General features: G+C 39.3%; 1 protein-coding gene across 1 annotated transcript in view; it reads left to right on the top strand.

The window, feature by feature from the left end:
• The window catches only part of LOC126159886 (uncharacterized), a 48,512-nt gene extending 28,443 nt beyond the window's left edge, over positions 1 to 20,069 (top strand). The window contains exons 4-7 of the mRNA XM_049916700.1: positions 11,054 to 11,189; positions 13,205 to 13,463; positions 15,485 to 15,646; positions 18,182 to 20,069. Coding sequence (XP_049772657.1) covers positions 11,054 to 11,189; positions 13,205 to 13,463; positions 15,485 to 15,646; positions 18,182 to 18,232 — 608 coding nt within the window. The 3' untranslated portion in view covers positions 18,233 to 20,069. The remainder of the gene's footprint in view (positions 1 to 11,053; positions 11,190 to 13,204; positions 13,464 to 15,484; positions 15,647 to 18,181) is intronic.
• Positions 20,070 to 23,054: the final 2,985 nt, after the last annotated feature.

Genomic DNA, 23,054 nt, shown 5'->3' with positions numbered 1-23,054 from the left:
ATGGTGTTAACGAGGCTTAAGCTAGTCTGATACGGCGAATCAGGACAATGTTTTCGTTGCTCTGGTGACGCGGTCCATACACCCACTGGTTGTGTACGGCTGTGCGGTTCCAGTGGAGCGCTTGCGACAACCGCAGAGGCACGCAGCACAAGCTGTGGTGTGATCTTGCGCAACCAGCTGCCCCTCCCCCCTCCCCTTTTCCCTGCCCCTCGCTTCCCCCTCAACGTTTCCCTCCTGTGTCGCCGGCAACACCAGATAGACAGGATGACGCTCCGTCCTGCGTGGCGTCGAAGATTCAGTGCCTATCACCTGTCCCAACTCCACAAGTTGTTTCGAAGCGCGGTCTGCTATCTTTAACTCATTCCTACTGTCAACGATCGAATATCCGACTGCCACGTCTAATTCTTTTTGCCATATGCACTAATTTCTGTTGACCGATCGACAAATTTCGTAGCAGCCTACAGAAGTCCCGACTGACCGCACCCGGCTATTACAGCACCGCCCTGTTCCACTTACGTTCATTGAGTGTATGCTCTGAGAACCCACTTTGTTTTGCACAGAAACAATAACAGGGCTCTGCCTTGGATATTAAAGAGATAACAAGACTAAAGACAGCAAAGAGAAAGATGTGAGCGAATTAGTGGCTAATGCAAGGAAATAATTAACTCGCGCTGTTACTTAAGCGGCTGTGAGTCCATTACTTTCGTAATTAGCAGTGGATGATTTGTGCAGTTCGGAACGTCAGCAGATCACATTTGACGCAAAAGATCTCATGATAGAGGTAGTAAGCTGCAACGTGAGGTTATGAGCTACATTACTATTTCCAACCACTGGCAGAGTTTAAGACGACCACGAATTCAGTGCTGTTGTACCCCCACAATTATTCAGGAAAACGAATCCTAAAACCAACAACAGGCCTGAGGAAATATCATGGAAAAGCAAATTAGACGTTCGTGTAAAAGTTTTTAATTTATATACCTGTAAGTTCAAGAAACGCCGTTTAAATTAGGACTAGTAAACAGTGGTGGTGCTCATCTAATATCAGGTACATAACAAATGAAATTATTTAACTGTTGGAACTGTAGTAAAAAATCTGACTCTTTGCTATTTATAACAGAGGGCTTGAATATAGGCTGAACTTCACGTAAAACAATGAAAAATCGTATTTTATGAATTAACGTCCATCTAGTCAAAATGTGAAGTATTTTGTTTCGATGTGACTACCATTGGCAAACATAAAACCGGTAATTTCTTCATCCTCTTTTTCAGCAAATCGGGCGTAACTTCTGCAACAGCAGCGAAGACTCGATTTTTCGGGCCAGTAAATAGTTTTTTAGGGGAGAAACATGCACTCGGTCTTCAATGAAGCTCAAGTGAAAGAAATTTAATGTTAAGTCAGGGGAGGGAGGTGCCCATGCGATTGGCGCTTCGCGACCAATCCATCGATCCATCTACCTGGGAAGCAATTATCGAGGTTGGGCAATGGGGACCGGTGCACTATGTAATCAAACTTGAGGTTGTTTGCTACAGATTCTGTAAGTTCTCAATAAATTTCCATATTTTTCAAATGAACACATCGCCATTAGATTGTATTCGTTAATTATGACCCAGGTTTCGGCCTTCCATGTGATTTTCAAGTGAGTGTCATTAACATATTGCAGGACATAAAACTCAAAATTGGCAATAATCTTTCTTGCAATATATGTTCGGCATTAATCCAACCACTAGAAAATAGCAAAAAGCCCGAAACCTGGTCGTAATTGAAAATGTCAAATTGCGGTGTGTTCATTTAAAAAGTATTGTAAGATTGGTGCTCAGCAACATAAAAATTTCTGTATCATTCCGAAATTGTAAGTCTATTTTGACTATCATTTGTATTAAAACAGCGTTTAATTCCGCGAGCGGTGACAAAATGCCAACATCTGTCTAGAGGTTGGCACACCGGCGCTACACACGGCACAGTTCATTGGGTGGAGAGCTTGGCTTCGGTCGGTCGAAACCCTTACACACATCCAATTTGTCTAAAGGCTTCAGATTTTAAGTCAGAGCCACTTTCAATAAAACCTTATTTTGCAGGCCAGTATTAGCTCCTGCACAAGTAACTCTATGCGAAGAGGCCGGGATGCATGAGGTAAAGGGGAGGGGGTCTCGAGTGTCTCGATGGTTTCAAAACAAGGTTTCAATAGCCGTATTTTCCCATACATAAATAACCTTAGCCCCCAAGAACCATGGAGCAAGGTGGGGTGGGGTGGGGTGGGGTGGCTTCTCTACCCTTACTATACAGAGCAGCTGTTTTGACTCAATGGCCTACCAATGAGAAAAATATCGCGGGCGTAATCTGCCCCGTTCGGATCTCCAGGTGAAGACCTGTCGAGAGGTCATCAGAAAGAACAGAACTAAGTGAAAGCAAAAAGGGAAAATCCTGCACTAAGGGAAAAAAACTCGAACAGCATACGCGCTTGTATAGCCATAGTTTCCAGCGGTTTCCACAATTGTAGTGCTTCGTCAAACACTGTAATGCGCATGTAGATTTTATGTTGAGGAAATTGACATTCTCTGTGTGTTCGTTGCTCTTAAAGTTCTCACATTGACTCGTGTCTCAATTTCGGGTATGTACTTGTGGAAGGATCGAGTTTTCTGAATTAGAATTTCTTGGGCGATAGTGATGTCGACAAATTACTAGACCTATACATCAAAATGCTGTACGTAAATTTAATAAACTTATAGTACATGTGTTGCACGTCAGTGGAGATATTGACGGCAAGTGGGGAGCCGGAGAAGATGATAGTAACACTGCGAATCCTCCTCGACACAGAACAGATCTACAGAGCCGCAGGTGACTGAGCCTCGGTTCATAATTACGGACTGTTCGCTGTAAGAGGACTCGTCCCGGCGGCTATAGTCTTCGCTACGGCAAATGACACTGTTCAGCGCATATGCGTACTGTAAACGTAAAGTTAACAGATATGCCATTGAGTCTGAAATAGTTTAAATTTAAGCTCTTAAGTAAATGTACTATCCGCACACAATACTGAAAGGAAATGCTTGTGAGACCGGAAAGAATAAGACCAAAAATCTTACCCTCTTCAGGCTTCAATCGAACAAGCTATTCTCGCCACCTACCGCGCCAGTCTCCATACCAAATACTTTAAATCATACTATGCTTCCATTTCGCCCTACAGTGTTTTCTGCGTAACAAACATCCAGGAGAAAAGATAGTCCCTCATCATAGTTTCTTAAAAGTTCCATTCGGTCTTAAGTGTATGCATTCACCTACATACTCCGCAAGTCACCATATGGTGCTTGCATTCTTTTCCGTTCGTGTAATTTGGCAGGATCATCATTAAGAAAGGTAGCTTAACTGGGTTGGCATTACGTGATATTTAGAAAAGTTAAATGTGAACCACAAGAAGAAAATCTTGAACCACATTGTTGGATAATACGAAAGTCAGAATTAAAGAAAACACCCACCGCGGCGAACCATGTTTGAGGATTAAACTAAATATGCAATTTTGTTGCAAGAAGGCGTGGCCCTCAACAGTTTATCGATAAGATACTACCGTTCAGAGATATTCTAAAGTGAAAACAGGAGAAATGTAGATATCCTGCAACTTTGTCGCCAAGCTTAAAATTGGATCTTGTTCCTCATGACTGCATTAATCAGCTGTGGGCCGTCACACTAACGGTCTAGTGACACCTCAATTTCTCCCGGCGTATGCAGTATTAGGTAACTTAATAGAATTCACGGTAAAGCTGTTAAAATGACAGGGTGTACACCTGTCGAAATATAGGTTGTCGACTACGTCACCCAGCTGCATTTCTTTAAGTAACCTGAACACAAACGCACTGGTCAGTCCAAATAGTGGAGCAGATGTATCGCATGGGTGCGACGGCCGTACCTTTTTTGCCCTCTTGCGCCTACCTGCCTGCCTGCCTGCGCTGCTGCTGCTTGCTAAGTGGGAGCAAATTGCGCGGTCACAGCAGAGGCGGTCACGTGACTGGGTGCAATATATATGGTTGTCTTAGACGCACTGGCTGCTGCATCTTAATCAGCCGCAGCGATGTTTATGGCGTGCAGAAGTGACTCGGTCTGCTAATTCACGGACGCCAGTTAAGATTCCGCAGACGGGACTTACTTATAAGAGTACTTGTAATGTTGACGCTGCATAAAATGGTTGCAGAACTATTGCGTCAACTAGTGGAAGAAAACCGGCAGCAAGCAACTTGGTGGAATGCAGACGGATGACGTCTTTGACAACCGCCGATATTTCGACAGGTGGGTAGCCATTTTGGAGACCTTAAATTCCATAAGGATGACTTGTACAAAGGCAATGTTCCGCAATAGCAGCTTCATGTCCTCAAGGCTGGATCTTTATAGTCTCTTACCGCGGACGAGGACAACCAGCGGTTGTGCTGAAGCAAGATTATACTCAAAAGATCGGTAGTTGACCAGCTGATGGAGCGAATAGCAGATGGTGCCGACCCGGGTACGTGAAGTCCTTTGGAACCACGTATAGGAGTTAGTGGTGCATTCAGACACCGGTTCTATTTAACATTGTTGGAGAATATGTTAAGAGAAAGGCTTTGAGGATGGACTGGTGGGAACCGGTTTGGAGGGCGAAGAATCAGTAACTTAAGATTTGCTGATGACACCATACTGTGTGCAGAATCACAAGTGGAAATAAATTACTGCATTGAGTTCAGAGAAACGTGGAATGTCCATTAATACAGACGGATATAATTGACAGGCGAATAGCTTCCAGCTGCTGATATGCTATCAGAATATGAAGTTGGTCACTTCATCTGCCTGGTGGCTCTACCCAGGAATAAGCCGTAAGATTGTTCTGGGTAGGGATGCTGCATTGGCGCTGACAGTGATTCGGAAGACAAAGCCCTAAAGCGTCTTTCTAAACCGGGAGACCTGAAATCTCTGGTATTTCCAGTTTCCTTCTATGGCGTTGAAATGTGGACGGTAACTGAATCGGACCTCAAAAGAAATAGATATGTGGACGTAGGACGTTGCCGAGAATATCATGGATGAGCAAACGTATATAACAAAGAACTTCTTGGCGTGAAGTTTGGAAGGTAAGAAGACGAGGTACTGGAGCTATGGGCGAGGGGTCGTGAGTCGCGCTTCGGTATGTCAGCGCGTAGAGCACTTGCCCGCGTAAGGCAAACTGTCAGACAGTTTTAATCTGCCTGGAAGTTTCATACCAGCGCATATTCTGCTGCAGAGTGGAAATTTCACTCTGGCAACAAAAAAAGAAACCTTAACGAACTCAGCGGAGAAGAGGTTGTCCTGTATTTGTTTCCAACGGATTCTGCAGGTCTTTCGTCCCATAATTCGACGACAGGATAACTCGAAAGATGATCGTCCCAGACAGTCGAAGGAGAAAGATTGCAGGGAAGACCATCTAGACGATGGATAGACTATAGAGAAAACACACCATTCTCAGGACCAGCTGCAGAAGACCGGGAAAAATGGACACACTGTTAAGAAATTGTCATGGGTTCGATTAGATTAGTTTCTCGTTCCATAGATCCGTGCTGAGGAGGTCCTTGTGGGTGTGGAACATGTTTTGTTTTTAAGCTGAAATAACAATACTAATAGTACGAATACATACATGTTTCTATTAAATTCGTTAATGGAGTAGGAAGAGTTGGCCACTAGTCTTTCAGGCTCCTTTTAAACTGATCTTTATTTGTAACTAAATTTTTGTTTGCTGGCAAACTATTGAAGACGAGTGTTCCTGAGAAGTGGACCCCTTTTTGAACTAAAAGTGCTATTAAGCCCTTGTGCAGATCATTTTTGTTCCTGGTATTGTATTTATGAACTGAGCTGTTGGAAAAAGATACATTATTTAGGACAAATTTCATTAAGGAGTAAATATACCGAGAGGCAATGTTTAGTATAGCCAGTTCTTTGACGAGGTTTCTACATGACCTCCGTGAATTTACTCCACAAATAATACGTATTACACGCTTTTGGACTTGAAAACTTTTGACTTGAAGAGTTACCCCAAAATATTATACCATGACATTATGGAATGAAAGTAGGCAAAGTATGCAAGCTTTTTCATTTTTATGTCTCCTATGTCTGCTAACATTCGAATTGCAAATACAGATTTGTTAAGGCGTTTCTGCAGTTCTGTGGTGTTCCTCCCAACTGAATTTATCAAGTTGTAATCCCAGGAATTTGACTGTCAACCTCTGTTATCTGCTCCTCATATTTTATGCATATGCTGGGTGGAAACCTCTTGCAGGTTCTCAATTGCATATAGTGAGTCTTTTCGATGTTTAAAGTCAGTGAGTTGGCTTTAAACCATTTATTAATATCCATGAAAATATCATTAACAGATCTTTCTATAACTACACTCGACATACTATTTATTGCAATACTTGTCATCTGCAAACAAAACGAACTCTGCTTCTGGCAGTGTAACTGATGAGAGATCGTTAATGTACACAAGAAAAAGCAATGGCCCTAAGACGGATCCTTGTGGGAGACCACATGTAATTTCTTCCCATTCTGATGATGACTGATGACTTAATTCACTAGTCCCTTGCACTGACACCCTTTGTTTCCTGTTAGCGAGATATGACTTCAACCATTTTGCAGCACTGCCCGTGACACCATAGAATTCTAATTTATTTAAAAGGATGTTGTGGTTCACACAATAGAATGCCTTTGACAAATCACAGAAAATACCTGCAGCTTGTAACTTCTTATTTAATGAATTAAGTGCATTTTCACTGTAGGTGTAAATAGCCTTCTCAGTAACAGAACCCTTCAGAAATCCAAACTGTTGTTGATAGTGTTATTTGTGGCCAGATGGTTGAGAAGCTGCCTGTACGTAACTACTCTAAAATTTTTGAGAATTCTCAATTTTTTGGGAATTAACACCAATTAAACTATCAAAGGCAGAAAGGTTCAGAGGAAGACATAGGAACCTTGTTGCAAGATAGTATATTAGGCTTTTAACTCGAATTATGGTGTCCCTCGTAGATGATTTGGGAAGGAGAGGGTGGATGGGCGGGGTTTGCATATTGCAACATGAAATGTCAGTTGGTACTAGTTTCGGAATTCTGTTTGTTAGTGCGCCCAGTCAGGGCCAGGGACTGCACGTACTGCACCGCCACCACCAGCAGTCGGCGGTCAGCCGGCCTTCCGCGAGCACTCGAGCGTGTCGGCCGTACCTGGTCGCGTGGTGCGCTGTTCGCTGGCTGCAGGTCACGCGCCACGTTGCCAGATTTGCGGCCACGGAACCTGTAGCGGGCAAAGCTGCGAGTGACGGGCCAGGAGGGGGGAGGGAAAGACAACACCAGCCGCACTGATTCGCCAAGGGCGCCAGGAATGCCGCCGCGCGAAGCTCGAGATTCACGCCTCTAGCGGCCACAGCTAGAGACTAGCCGGCGCAACCGCTACATGTCAGAGTGTACTCCCGTTGACTTCTAACGCAGGATGTGGCGGCAGTGTAATTTTGCGCAGCGGTCAGTCGCGTCATGGAGTTATTTGTCAGTAGATATTTTGAGGCAGCCGTGCATTTAAATTTAAATCTACATCCATACTGTGCAAACCACTGCAAAGTGCATGGCAGACGGTACGTCCCAGTGTACCAGCTATTTGGGTTTCTTCCCGTTCAACTCGCGTATCGAGCGCCGGATGAATGACTCGAATGCTTCTGTGCGTTCTGCAGCTACAATAATGTCATCACGACCCGTCCTGCGAGCGGTACCTAAGGGGTTGAAGTATATTCGTAGAATCGTCATACAAAGCCGTTTCTTGAAACTTTTAGTAGACTTCCTTGGGATAATTTCCGTCTACCTTCGAATCTGCCACTTTTTCAGCACCACTGTAACTTACCCATGGGTCAAACAAGTTGCTATTCGTGCTGTAATGTTAAATATCCTTCACTAGTTCTATCTGGTATGGGTCCCACACTGTTTCAGAATGGGCCACACAAGTGATGTGTAAGCAGTCTCCTTCGTACACTGATTTGCACTTCCCCATTACTCTACCAATAAACTGAAGTCTGTCCCCTGCTCTATCCACAGCAGTCTGTTCATATCTCGACAATGATAAACCCAGGTACTTGTATAAGTTAACAGATCCAAACTGTGAATCATTGCTACATAGGATACTAAGTTTTTCGTTTTGTGAAGTGCACAGTTGCCAGTCTTTGCACTACTTTCAAATCTTGCCTAGGTTAGATTCAATATTTATGCAGCTTCTTCCAGACAGTATTTGACTATAGATAACTGTCATCTGCAAAGTCAGCTACTATTAATACTGTCTGAAAGGTCATTAATATAAAACATGAACAGCGAGGAGCCCAGTACCTGAAGTTATTACATGACAGTGACTGTCCACCAAAAACAACATGCTGCGTCCTCCCTCCCAAAAGACTGTCACAAAATTGATACCCCCATGTGGTTGAACTTTCGACAATAAGTGTAGGTGTGGTACTAAAATGTTTCCTGTATGTTAAGAAATACTTAATCTGCCTGACTACCTTGATGGAAAGCTTCCAGTATGTCATGTGACAAGTGAGAGTGGGGTTTCACACAATCGGTGTTCTCAGAATCAATGCTGGTTGGCATGGAGCTCATTCTGTTAGATCAGTTTCAAAGCAGCTACGAAACATTAAACCAATAAATTTTAAAACATTAAAAACGAGAAACAAGATGGTTTAAAAAATAGTTGTTGGTAGCTGTTTGAAAAGATCACTTCGGAACCATTTAACAAATAATACCACTCAAGACACTTCAATGGCCTATGGTAGTACATACTCAATTCTGTTATTACAGCAGGGGAGCACGGTAACAAATCTCTGAAACGAACACGCACAGGATTGTGAATTTGTTGGGCAGGAGTGCAGGCAGGTGGGATGTTGATGCTTGGTTTCTTTGTGAGCTGGGAGCATCAGGTAAAAAGTTTGATTTAGCCCGGACCAGTGGCCACTTGTGTAGGCATCTGAACATCTTACTGTGGCTGTGTTATGGTGATCTGAGATTTGGGCAATGACCTGGAACTGGTGCCCAGCTGTATTGTGTGAATTGATTCTTTTTGCAAAAGATTCTAATCAGGCTGAAATTAGTACTCAGCTAATGTCACCATTTGTATGTGCACTGTTGTGATCTTATGTGCTGAAACAGCCACCCTAGAACAACTCTTCACTGGAGTGAGACTTCTGGTTCAAATGTCCACCAGTGTGTTGGACATTGGTCTAAGATAAGTTTGAACTGTTTGAAAAACTCCAGATTCATTCGGATTTCACATGTAAAAAGTTGAGCTGGGTTTTTTGAAGTGATGCTTCTGTACTTCAGAATTATGCAAATCGGTTCAAATTTTGTAGGAAGTGTCAGTGGTTGTCCTATTTTGTGAAAGCTTCGTCTGTTGCCACATCAGCAACACGATTCAAAAGACAATAAAAAGCCTAGACTGGATCAGTCATTGCCTGAGTCAAAAATGTAGATCAGGTGCGAAGCTAGGACAGTCTGTTAAAATTATGATAGAGTAAAAGTTGTGAAACATGAAAAATGCTATCACAAGACAAAGTTGACTATCCCCTGGGCAGATGTAAAAGAAGGGAACTAGCTTTTTCACTTACCTGGAAGCTTAAGACATAAGTTAAAACATCTTGACATTCATGCATTTTTGGGTGTTAAACATTATTCCATAACATAGTGAGCTCTGACCCACCCTGTTAAATGTATTGTGATTTGTCTGAGAACATAAGCAAGTTTCTGGGCTTCTAGAGTGGAATGCATCTAAAATAGGAAGTATCAATCCATGTATCATATTACTTTGTGATACAATGTGTTATTACATGACATAGGTACTAATACTAAACAGTAATAATAAAAATGTTAAAATGTTCTGATTTAAATGTCTCTGAAGCTACCACCCCAAGCTTAAAAGCTATTTCCCTTCTTTTACATCCCTAACTTTGCCAATGATATGTTTGCCTTTCTTTGTGCTACAATAAGTGTCCCTCATTTGGTTTTAAAATATTGATAAAGTATGTGGGTCCTGTAGTAAACAGGGTTAAGGAGGAAATTGAACATACACAAAGAGCAACATACCGTTTTTAAACTCCAGACATTTAGACAATAGAACTCACACACTCAGAGCTAAAAATTGGCCTCTGTAAGGCAGCTGAAATGAAACACCCAGTGTAAAGTGGAGATTAATAAATAACATTGAAGCCCCTGCATCTGTCACAACTGCTACAGTTCACTTTTGGTGGCTGCAGCTACTTGGATTTGTTCACAATTGTTGGCTTGTCTCCAGCCATTCTAACACTGAAATGGCAAAGAAATTTTATCATTGTGATTACTGCTGACACAAGCTTCCTAACTAAAAACAAATGTCACTGTTACTTACCATCCAATGCCCTACATAACACTAGAAACCTATCTGCAGTGTTTTTGTAGAGTAAGGACAGAAAACTCCATTGACTCTATCAAATTGTGCAGGGTTGTTAGCCTGCCACTTCCTGTGTTCTTTTAAAAGAACAGACTGAGAGAGGACTGGCTGGGACCCTCTCCCCTCTATTGCAGTACACTACAGCAGGAATACACACTTTGCTACTACTAAAATTCTCTTCAGTTTTTTACAAGAAATCCTTTGAAATTGCACTCATCTCTGGGCTCACTAAGTGCTGCTGAATGTAGCAGCCTTGTTCCAACAATAAACACCTTAGATCTCTCAACTTTCTTAAATGCTGTAGCCATTTTACTGCAATGGCCACTCTTGGCTGTGGCATGATAGTGTCAAGATGGAGCAACTTGTAGCTCTTGTAAAACACTGGACAATGTGTGTGGTTTAACAATATGCACAAACTTCAGGTACTGTGTAATTCAGAGTTAAGAGTGAGATGTGTTAAACCACTCCCTTACTTTTTCCTGTTAGTAGTTGCTCACTGTTTATTAGTACAGTTGTGCCTTACTCCAGCAGAGGTCTGGCATACCAGGCATTTTACAGCACTTGCTAATCTATATAATAACAATCACTTGAATGGGAAACTAATAAGCTAATTTTTTGTTGCAGATTACAGGCGAGGTTATTTCAGTCGTTTTGCTGCACAGTTGTTTGCAGATCCATTTGGCAGCAACAGAAAGAAGGCTAGACAGCCTCAGAAACCAAAGACAATGCCACTGTACAATTCTCAAATGGATCTTTGCAGGTAAAGTTTCATAAAATTAGTTTTGCTGACATTAACTATGTTGCAAAGTATAATACAAACAAAGCTTTGTAGTATTTTGTTCAGGAGGATTGAAAATATTTGATATTTGTGACTTTAATTACAGCTTGGTGATAGTTTTACTGTAATTCTTTATTAAAAAGATCTGTAACTCTAATGCAGGTAACAGACCTGTAAAGAAACTTCTGTATGTCTCTGGTAACTTGATGACTAATAAATTTTTCTTATTACTCCTCTTAAAACTGTTTACACACAACTTTTAACCAGCTTTTGAGACTATGGGATCACTGCAGAATATTTTTAGTCTTAATCGGTGCAAATTACTCCAATTACTCCAGTAACTAAATGGTGTCAAGTTGCTAAAGGGCTGTGTTTACAACTAAAATTTGTAGTGAGTTACATGCGTGGAGATACAAAATTAATTTATGCGTTCATTGCTCTTCATATTGCTTGTTGGAATTTTACACATTCTTCTTAGGCTATCAATATTTTTGGTAGTTAACACTGCTCTAATAGTAAACATTTCATACTTTTTCATTTCCTAAGCTAATTCCCAAAGCATAGCCTTCTTTGATTTCACTACTTTCCATTTCTTCATTTTTTGTTCATTATACAGGGTGTCCCACTTAAACCTCCCCAATTTCAAAGACCCTGGAAAAAACTGCAGTAGATAAGACAATGAAAAATGCACCACATTATAGATCATGTCAAGAATTTTTTTATCATAAATACACATCTACATGTGAACCATCTGTAGCACGAAAAATATTGAGTCTATATTAAATTTTTTGTGAACTTCTTTGTAACATTTCCTGTTATTGTTGCAATTGCATTAGTGATATGATGTTGCAATGTAGGAATATAGTCCATTTTGGTCTCACACATGGTCCTTCAAAAATTTGCACATGAAGAAATCAAGAGGTGGAAGGCCAGGTGAACATGGTGGCCAGGCAATGGGTTCTGTGTCCAATCCAACAATCAGGAAATATCCTCTCCAGAAACTTGTGAACAGCTGCTGACCAATGCAGTGGAGCTCCATATCTTGTTGAAAAATGTTTGATTGCAACTCTTGCATTAGAGGGTAGAAAACTGCTAAAACATGTCCAGATACACTGACTCATTGCAAAGAACGGTCCAACAATCCTGTCGTGCATTAACCCCTCCACACGTTTAGTTTAGGGCTATCACAAACATGTTCAATGACAACATGCAGATTTTGCTAACCCCAAATCTGAAAGTTTTGCCTATTAACCCTTCCTGATAGATGAGAGGTTGCCTCATCTGAGAATAAACATCTTTCCAGGAAACTGGCACCCATATAAATACACTGCAGTATATCCGCAGCAAAGTGTTGCCAGTGTGGTTTGTCCTTCGGCGTCAGATGTTGCAGAATTTGCACTTTCTAAGTGCACATTTGAAGATACTGGTGAACTAAATGATGCAATGTTGTTAAAGGTACACAGTTGCATAGATGCTTGACGAATTGACTTATGTGGGCTTCTGAGAAACATTTCTGTGGTGCCCTCCACTGTCTCTTCTGAAACTCCAACATGCCCTGCCAGAAACTTCCTATACCATTCCTTAATTGTTTTCACATCAGGTGGATCACATTCATACACACAATAATTTATTTGCACAGTAATCGGGGATTTTGTTTCTGCGAACCACACTACTGCTTGCATGTGCTGCTGTGGAGTAGCTATTTTCACTTCATGCAACCATGCTGCACTCTGGTGGTGATACTTGGCACTTCTGATGTGAGAATATAAAGTCTTAGAAATGCTCTACAATGTGGTGCATTTTTGATTGTCATATCTGCTGTGGTTTTCCTCCCCTGGGTCCATGAAATTGGGGAGGTTTCAGTGGGATAGCCTGTATAACTCCTTTAGACACTGCCCATGCCATCAGCAATCCATCAGTTATATTTTTTCTGCTCTATAAAACCCTTTTGAAATTTCTGAATAAAATGTTTTTACATGTATCTGTTTCCATTTCAGGGACATGCGCAGCTTAAGTATTTCGGACATCAGTGCTGCAGATTTGAGTTTCTCAGAGAAAGGAGACTGGGATGGAGAAGATGGACTAGCAATGCAAATACTGACAGCAACATGGTTCGATGATTTATCATATAATGATGATAGTGGCTGTGGCAGCAGCCGAAGCAGCAGCATCAGCAGTGGTTGCCGTACAAACTCATGGGAGTCTTTATCAGCAATATTCACTCCTCCAGCTCCAAAATTTTCTTTTGAGTTACCGGTAAGTTAGCTTGCTTACCCCCACACCCTCCCATGATACCTTCTGTACAGGGTGTACATAGTCTGGGAACAATGTTATTTATTGCACAAGAACTAAACATTGTACATGTCATACATATTGCGTTTTGAAGAGAAAATCTTAAAGTTCTTTTTACAAACATTCGCTACATGAACCAGCAGTGTCAATACAGTAACTGAGTTCTGGACATACCCGTTCCAGTGTGGTGTAGTTGACTGGCAGTCACTTCCCTTATTCTCTCCCAGAGCTCTGCTACATCACGTGGCAGAGGTGGTATATACACAATATATTTGTGTCCCCACATAAGTCACTGAGAGTGAGATCTGGCGATTGGGGAAGTCATTTCATGAAACAGCTGTCCCCTGCTGTAGCATGGCCAATCCATCGAGCTGTGTGTTCAGGTACCCACGTACTTCAGTGAAAATGTAGTGGAGCCAAATCTTGCTGAAATATGAGGTCTGATTGCATTTGAGGCATCAGCCATTGCAGCAACATGTCAAAGTAGGAATATCCAGTGTTAGTGCTTTCAGCGAAGAAGAATGGCCTGTACAGTTCTCAATGTGACGAGGTACAAAACATTTACCTTCAGGAATCATGCTCAAATTAAATGCATTCATGTGGATGCTTTGTACCCCAGATTTGACAATTATGCCTATTCACTTTCCCATTAGTGTGGAAAGTGGCTTTGTCACTAAAAATTAAGTGATCAACAATGCTACCCCATCCTTATTCAAATGTTGCTACTGCAAACAACTCAAATGCTTGTCTTTGTCATGGATGTGGAGCTTCTGCACTAGCTCAAATTTGAATGGTTTCATAGACAGCTTGTCGCAGAACTTTACATGCTGTCATCGGAGCCATTTAGAGTTCATGGGATGCAAGACACTCAAATTTCTTTTGACCCCATATGAATGTCTCATACCTGCTCCACTCAGTGCCATCACACTGGGATGTCTGCTTCTCTTTGCTGGCCACAAGCAACCCATTGTAACAAATTTGTCAGTGGTAAATGGCCTTCCTTGTTGATGACTTCTTACCATACTTGGTTCTAAACACCAGTTGAACAGCTGTAGCACACTTGTTTTAGTCGAACTCCAACACGGAGAAAGCTCATGCTGCACTTGAACTCGCCATGTTTGTGAGAAGTTCTGACGTATTGGCAAATTACTAAACTACGCTGTAGTGGTATACATGGAGGAAGGGGGAAAAAAACTATCAGGTTTTCTTTTCAGTGACATGAATATTATCTGTACAATGTTTCATTCTTGTGCAATAGTTTTCCTGGACTTTATGTACACCCTGTGTTTATATTGTCACAGATAAGTTCTAAGTGTAAAAACTGGCTACAGTAAAGTTGGATGTTCCTTGATCAAAGCATGGCTGTTAAATGTTAGTAAGAGTGAAAAATTACAGATGCTAATGAACTGCAAAAATACTTGACAGTGCAGTCAAGATACAAAGTGAATCCTCAATTAAGATTATTACAGCAGTTTGTGAATATATAGAAATTATTGCTTCAGCATTTTCCAGAGAAATTGCCACCTTTCACAGTATCTTGTATAGTTCCAATAGTCAAACTGCCTTCGGCTGTTAAAGGAGTCAAAATCGTACGTCTTATATGTCCAGATTCTTTCTCTGCAATTTCTTTTTCTCTTCAGTGTGTGATTGAAAGAGCTAAATTCTGTGCACTTTCTTTGATGTTCAGAAGTAAATTTTTAGTGTCAGCAGGATGAGTTACTGCAGAATAAGGAAATTTAAATCTGGAAAAGTTCTTGGCTATAATACACAATGTAGAAGTGTAAAAGTTCAAGAAAAATTTCCTATGGTCTGTGATAACATTTTCAGATCTTACCCGGATGTCACTTCATTTTCGTGAAAACTGGTATTAATTTTGAATTAAGATCTGTAACATAAAACTGAAGTTCAAAGTATCTGTAAAGATAGTTTCATGTTTATACTTGAATTGGTGAATAAGGAAATTTTTAGAAACCTACTTTTTACAGGAACCCTCTCAAGGACTGGACATAAAAATTGACCTGGGTACTTCTATCCAGAATTTTCAGACTGCAGTGTTACCATATGGAAACATTGATATGTACATGCAGAATCGTTCACAATACCACCGACTTGCCCAGGCTGATGATGACAAAGAAGAGTTTAAACAGGTATGGTACAAAACAGCTATAATGGTTCATTGCATTGCTCCTGACACATTCATGTTTAAATGTGAACACTAAGATTTATTCTTACAAAATCCTAACATTAATAACTGGCAGCAGGTTATTAACATAAAAGTGCATTCTGTGTAATGGAGAAAGTGTTGCCACAGTATTTACACTTGCTGATAGTCTTAAACGGCATATAAAATATTCTGCTGACAAAGTGAAGAACTTACAAGACTTCATCAGATGTCAGTGTAACTTGTGCACATACATCCCATTTGTGGGTATAATTTCCTGTGACAGATAGATCAAATGGCATTACTGTTAATGTTTATTACTAGGCCTGGTAGAGTGTATGAGGACCATGAACAGCACTGTGTGTTGAGTGATCACTGTGAGAACACAAGGGTGGAGCATATTTGGAGTGTGTTAGCAGGACAAGTGAGTGTAACAGGGGCTACATAGACCCCATTTGGCTGGCAGTTAAAATTGTGCAGTATAAAGATTTGTGGGTTGTTCAGATGTGATGGTGACCAACTTCTGAATAGCATTGGGACCTAAGGGCAAGCATACTCAAGGTTCAGGTTGACCATGTTTGACCCAAGGGAGGATTAATGTACTGTGCAACAAGCACATTGTAACCTTCACACCTGTGCATGTGCTCAGAGAAAAAGTAATGGACATTCTGCAGCAGTCATCCTGCACAAATGTTCAGTCAGCAACCAAAGTAAGGAATTACTGTTCCATTGAGTCTTTAATACAGTGCTGCAAAAATCTGTTTAGAGTGACTGGGAAGCATGTAGTGTGTTGAAGCAATTGTAGTTCGGAACTACCTGGGATGATGGTGACCTGGGGACATCACCTATTTTGGAGAGACTCAGTGGTTAGTCCTGGTATCATGGTGTGGGAGCCATTGAATTGAATAGAGTTCAGGACATGATTGGTTGTGATTGAGGGATTCCTGATGGCACAATAAGTCGCTGATACCCTGCATCCCCATGTGTTACCTTTTGGGTGAAGTATTACAGTGCAAAACTCAAACAAGACACTGCTCCTCCACACATGGCACCCCTCTATGAACTGTCAGCACTACAGTGAAGCACACCAATGGCCACCAAGATCTACAGATCTGTCTCCAATAAAAATCTGCGGAACCAGCTCGCACATAAATATGCCCCAGAACTAATATGTGGGATATTGAGAACCAGTTCCAGTAATTCAGAACAGCTTGCTTTTGTAAAATATGCTGCCTGCCTAGGCTCCAGTGACAAGGTATACCCCAGCTTAGTTATTTTGCAAATATGGTCTCCTTTACCTGGGTAAAATCAGTTTAAACGTACCCTTTGCCCTTCCTTAAATATATACTTTTGTCTAAGTTTACATACATAACATACTTACTGGTTAAATTTCTTTGATCTTGGTTCTACATTAAGTAAAACACAGGCAATCATGGTAGATGCGTTTCGTAGACTGTAATTAATATTGTCAATTTATTAAATTTAACCATTATCTTATTATTCAGTGAAACAAATTTATCTGGAGTGAAATACAGTAAGAATGTACTTCTGCTTCTTTCCAAAAACGTAATTATCCAAGGCCTTTACATAATTTGCATAGCAGTATAATTTTTAAATAAATTTCAGTTCTGATCTTCAAGAACAGTACTGCTTCATGATTTCCCTCTTTAAACAATGTGTACTTGCTTACATCCAGTATATAAATTTGTTGGTTGTTCTCAAGTATAAAATTCTGACAGTGCTCAAAACTGTAAAGTGACAGGGATCAAAATTAAATGAGAATAACTCATTCGCTAATCTGTCAATTGTGGTAACATCTGAGCCACCTGAAGCAATACTTAATATGCTAGATGAACTTACAGCTCGTAGAAAAATAATTTACAAAAACATTGAATAGGAAATACAGTGAATTCAAGAGGAAAGTAAATGGATACTGGAGAGAGAATACATGTAAATGACAGGAATGATTTTGAGAATTAAAGGTTTTGTTCAATATACAGTGTCCCAGGAATACTTAATGGAAACAACAGGAATGATCATTTGAAGCAGTCTAGTAAAGTGTCTAAAATGCATACCTTAGGAGCTATGACTACTGTCATACCTGGTGCTATGAAGCATGTCACTTCCTCTGAAAAGTTCATAGCTCTTACAGTATGCATTTTAAGGCCCACATTCACTGTTTATTTTGCTATCAATGAAAATTGCTGTAATGTTCCAGAACATTGACCATTCCTTCTGGGACAACCTGCATGAAAACAAAGCTTACAAAAAAGTTTTGTACTGTTCACTTAGTAACATGAAATCATCCTTGAAGTGTTTCTTCTTTCAGCTGGAAAGTTAGTTCACTGTACTAAAGTGTTTACTGTAATTCTGTTGCATGTAACTATAAACTTATTATTTGGACTTTCTTAATAAAAGTAGTTTTCAATTCAAGAAGCAAAATGAATAGATCTTAAATTATAAAAACTGGTCATTTAAATTTATAAAAAAGTGGTGTTAACTCAGAAAATCTTCTTTCCAGGTGAAGTGTTCCTGCTGCGGCTTCATGTACATTGTGCCAGCGGATCAGTAGAAAATGCCGAGTGATTGTTAAATGTGATTTCTGAGGCTGTGAGCTTGGTGTTATAGTCTCCGCATTAAATTTTGCAGTGTTGTGAACGGACTAGTTTATAGTACAAATTGTATTTGTAAGGTGATTTAAAGAAAGAAATAATCACTGTTTTATGTGACAGATTTTATAGTTTAAAATTGAAAGGTATTTTTGTTACCAGTATTAAAACTAAATTTTCTTGTGCTGATTGTGTGATGCAGCCTGCAAAAATTAGAAATCAGTGATTCAGTAATGAAAGAACAATCAGTAGTGTAGCTTTAGTTTTGTGGATTACAATCTGGAAGTATAAATTCATATGGTGCCAAAATCTTCCAAACTGTCTAGTGTGTCCACAATATTTGTGCTTTCAGTAACTCTTAAAATGCATTGTGTTCAGAGTTTGTGTTAACTTAAATGTTATATGTTTATTATGCATACATACCACAAACATTAAAGCAATTCCAGCTTTGTGAATTCATGTCATGTATGAAATTGCTGCATAGACTACCTGATATTCGTCTATTTTCATAGTAGTGTGCCAAATAAAAAGGAAATAGGTTTGGTATTATCAAACACTGACTGATAGTTGATAATTTCATTTAGTCTTTGCAGCGAATACTATAGTATTTAGTGACATGCTTGAGGTGCAGTGCAATGATATTGCTTGTAATACTTCCCAGAAACATATGAATAGTGTCATGAAAGGTGTTGGAGTGTCTTAAGTCTCAGATCATAACCACTGGAGTACTGATTCCCAAAAAGACTTAATACAAAATGACATCATTAATTTTGTATTGTTCCTATTTATATCATTGATGACCTAACTTTTACAAAGTTGTTAAAGTCTGAATCTCTGTCGCTCAGATTTGTGGTTTGTTTGTTCAATTCTATAGTCACAATTTTAGTTTATTATTGTTTTATAATAGCAAAAATTTGCAAGCAGTTCTTGCAAGATATTTGCATTGTGCAATACCAAACAATCTAGTATTACATACATACATTCCTGTTTTTTGTTCAGTGTATAGCTTTATTTTAGAATGGATTGTTTTTAGTGCCTGTACTATTACATAATGTATAACAATCAAATGGATTTGGGGCATTTAAAGGGTTGTGATGACCAATTTCCAAACAAGAGCAAATATTTGTGTTTTCATTAAAGCAGGATGCTCTGGCATTGTGTAATAAATAAGGTACTATAGTTTTATCCACTATGCTCAACAGCTCTGTGATATAATTTATATAAATGTTAAACATTCACAGACATGACATGTTACGGCTTTGCAGTTCATTGCACTTAAAACACAGGAAAAAATGCAAGTCTGTGGAAATACTCATATCTTGCCATAATTTGATCTTTCACCTTAAGGATAAAGTTGAAGTTGACTCAGTGAAGAAACTTCTATAGTGTGGCTTTACCGTATCTATTCCAAATCAGATCTGAAATGCCAAATAATAATACTTGCATTTTCTTCTGATGTAATTTTTCCATATGACATTTCTGTTCTGTTTTATCCAATGTTGAAGAATTAACTGTTAAATGTCTAGTTAGTGGAATGTCATAGGGAATCTCATTGTCTCTAAATTTGTAAATGATCTCATGATGAAAACAAATTTTTAATTCATAGCCACAAGATGAAATTTGACAAAAGGAATATTTTTTTACAAATTTAGTCTTAACGGATGTTTATGGCATCTACCTTTGTCATATGGACATGACTGAAGAGTTACTCTGTAGTATTATGTGTGAAGTAAATTTTATAAATATTTGTAATTGAATACTTGCTTAATAAAGGAATAAATGGAAATGATTGTGCAGTTAGTTTACGTATTAACAAGTCACTGTCCTAAATTGAATTTCCAGTTCCATCTACTGTACCTGCAATACTTACTCAACAAGATTGTGTAGTTGTAGATGTTTCTACCTACTGCAAAATGTCTATTTCTTAGCAATGAAAGACGAAATAGTCACTGTGGCTACCTAATGTAAAATTGGTTATAAATGAAAAGCCATTCATACTGCTCACATCATGTCACTGTTGGCAACAATAGTGTCTTGTGTGTTAAGTTTTCAATAAATTATGAGTAATTGCGCATCCTAAAACTGATATCAGTTGTAAAAGATTGACATACCCAAGTAAAATTCCTCATCAGATTAAAAAATGAAGTACATTATACATTTGTTTCCTACATTCAGAGCTCTTAGTGCAAAGCAGATTCTCATCCTCCAGAGACCTATCATTTCAAACGTGTCCCAATTTTTTTTGTGGTAAAAATGACTGTTTCCACTTCACTGTCTTCATCAATTCTGCTTTTGGTCTGAGGTATTTGGGAGTCCAAGTCTGTGAACATTGTCTATTTGTGGAAAGGTTTCACCTTTGTCAAGGACTACACCATTCATTAATTTCAACACTGATAGGTAAGACTTTCATTTCTTTTGTCATGTTGTTTAACTTCTTTCTGATTATCTGCTCTTCACATGCACTGCCAGCTCAAATTCTGCATTAATCTCATCACAAGCTTCAGTTTCAACGACACAGCTTGAGCACTGGCTGCACAATTTGAGGCATGTGCTGCATGATCAGCCATAGATACAGCAACTTGATCAACAGCTGGTATGGAAATGGGCTACCTCCCTCTCCCTGCTGCAGCACCTAATTCATCTGTTCTCCAAAGTTCTTGATCATATTATTTGGCAAATTTATTCCAATGGGACCTCTATCCATCTCTTTGTGTGAGTGATATTCCCACAATGCAGCACTGCTATTGCTGCCATTCAAATAAAAACTTATCGGCAGTGTTAAGTCTTTCTTGGCAATAGCCATTACATTGTGTATGGAAAACTTAAACCTTTTTACCCATTTACTCCAACAGTCATTTTGCAAATGAAATACACTCATCAGGGGACAAACAGCATACCAACATCAAAACAGAAAACCTATCTCATTCTGAATGCTTGTAGTGCCATGTTTTCACCTGCTGACAGAATGTGGTACCATTGTTTTTAGTGTACTCCACAAGCAACCCAAACTCCAGCATTTGAAACATCTGTTCAGTTATAACCATTCAGTACTATTAGCAAGTGGAGAATCAAAAGACTGTAAATGTCAAAAAATGATTGGTTTCACTGATAAATTCTGATATGGAAAAATCACATTTTGATGTTGGTAGCCCAGCATAATCAGCTATCTGACAAAGATGACTCATTTGTTGATAAAACTGATAATGGTAAGTGATGAAGACATGTCATTAATAGTGATGACAATGGATTGAAAAAATCTACAGCAAGGAGAAAGGTAAGAAGTGACAACGGCGTCCAAAGTAAAACTTTTGGCACCTCACCATCCCAAGATCGCATTTATAGCCTGCGTTTGTCCACAGTATGTTTTGTCAACTAGCTGCATGTGACTGTATTAGAACATGCCCTATGAAGATATATGAATTACTAAATGGCTAAAGTGGTCACCCAGTTGTACTTGCAGATTGCCTGTCTAATGGCCTCCAGGAGCAACGAAAACCTCATTTTCAAAATTTTGTGTGATTATTGACCAAATTTAAAATGCTGCCATAATTAATTTACTCATAAAGAGGTATAAACTTACATTAAAAGTTTAACAGACTAAGTATTAAGTTAGAAACAATGGATATGCTCTGAAGCAGTGACTCACAGCACGCAAATTCAGTATTTGAGAATGAGAGCACCTCGTGACATCTAACAGTTTTCCCATGATTTCGTACCTTTCTGAATGTTTCTTTGCTTACAGATCCACAAAATAATAAAATGGAAGCAATTCATTACTTACTAAATGTTCACTGTTCATTTCGTAAAACTTCAGTGTCAAGCATGCAGTTTTAATTTATTACTTCCTTACTACTATGTTTGCTACACACTTTGCAGACAGTGTCAACATCTAAAGTTGAAGAGACCTACAAAATGCTGTATACATGGGAATGTGATTCTTTAAAGAATTGAGGGGTGGGATTGAACATACAGTTTGTCAGATTTCACACACTAAATTTTAATTTTACAGTGGAATACAAAAAGGCAATACACAGTAAACTGTTTGTCCATTGTACCTCGGTTTATAGATTTTAAGATTAGTTGCAATGTATAAAATAAAACAATACAAAACTATCCAAACAGTCCCAAGCCTTCAATCCAGAACGATAGGAAACGTACCTTGTTTAGCCACATTCAATATTGTGTGTGTCCATTTGCTGACACATTACTTCTGTTTGCAGTGGAACTTGCTTGCATGGGTGATTTTGTGCTCTTGTATGGCTATTATCAGCATTTGTGTTATGTTTGACTTACGTGGGACACATCACCTACTCTGCTACCAAATAAGAAATTTCATCAGTTACTACAGGTTTAGAGGTTCACCACAATGAGCTAAAATATTTTCCATTCTGATAGTACTGTCAATTAGCTTTACTTAATGGAATTTTTCCATGATTTTAAGTAGACATCAAAAAATTTGTTAAATGACAAACTGATTATTGAATATGAACTTTGTTTTCTTTTAGCTTCAATTACATTTACTGACATTGTTGCAAGGCTCCTGCTATGCACTCCACAGTCGTTGAGAATATACACGTAGATAGCAAGCATAAAGGAAAATTCTAAGCCACACATATAGTTCAAAAGTTATGAGACTGTTAAATTTGTGCTGCTTATTAGATTTTATATTTTCTCTCTCAGCAAATTCTTAAAGCTCATTTGTGCCAATTAGTGACACACACTTTTGTGTTATTCATAGATAATGCCCTCTGAAGTGTGGTTTTAAATTAGCACATTTCCTATCAA

The sequence above is a fragment of the Schistocerca cancellata genome, chromosome 2 (assembly GCF_023864275.1).
Source record: "Schistocerca cancellata isolate TAMUIC-IGC-003103 chromosome 2, iqSchCanc2.1, whole genome shotgun sequence".
NCBI lineage: Eukaryota > Metazoa > Arthropoda > Insecta > Orthoptera > Acrididae > Schistocerca > Schistocerca cancellata.
The sequence above is the reverse complement of the archived record's forward strand: the minus strand, read 5'-3'. Positions and strand labels throughout refer to the sequence as shown.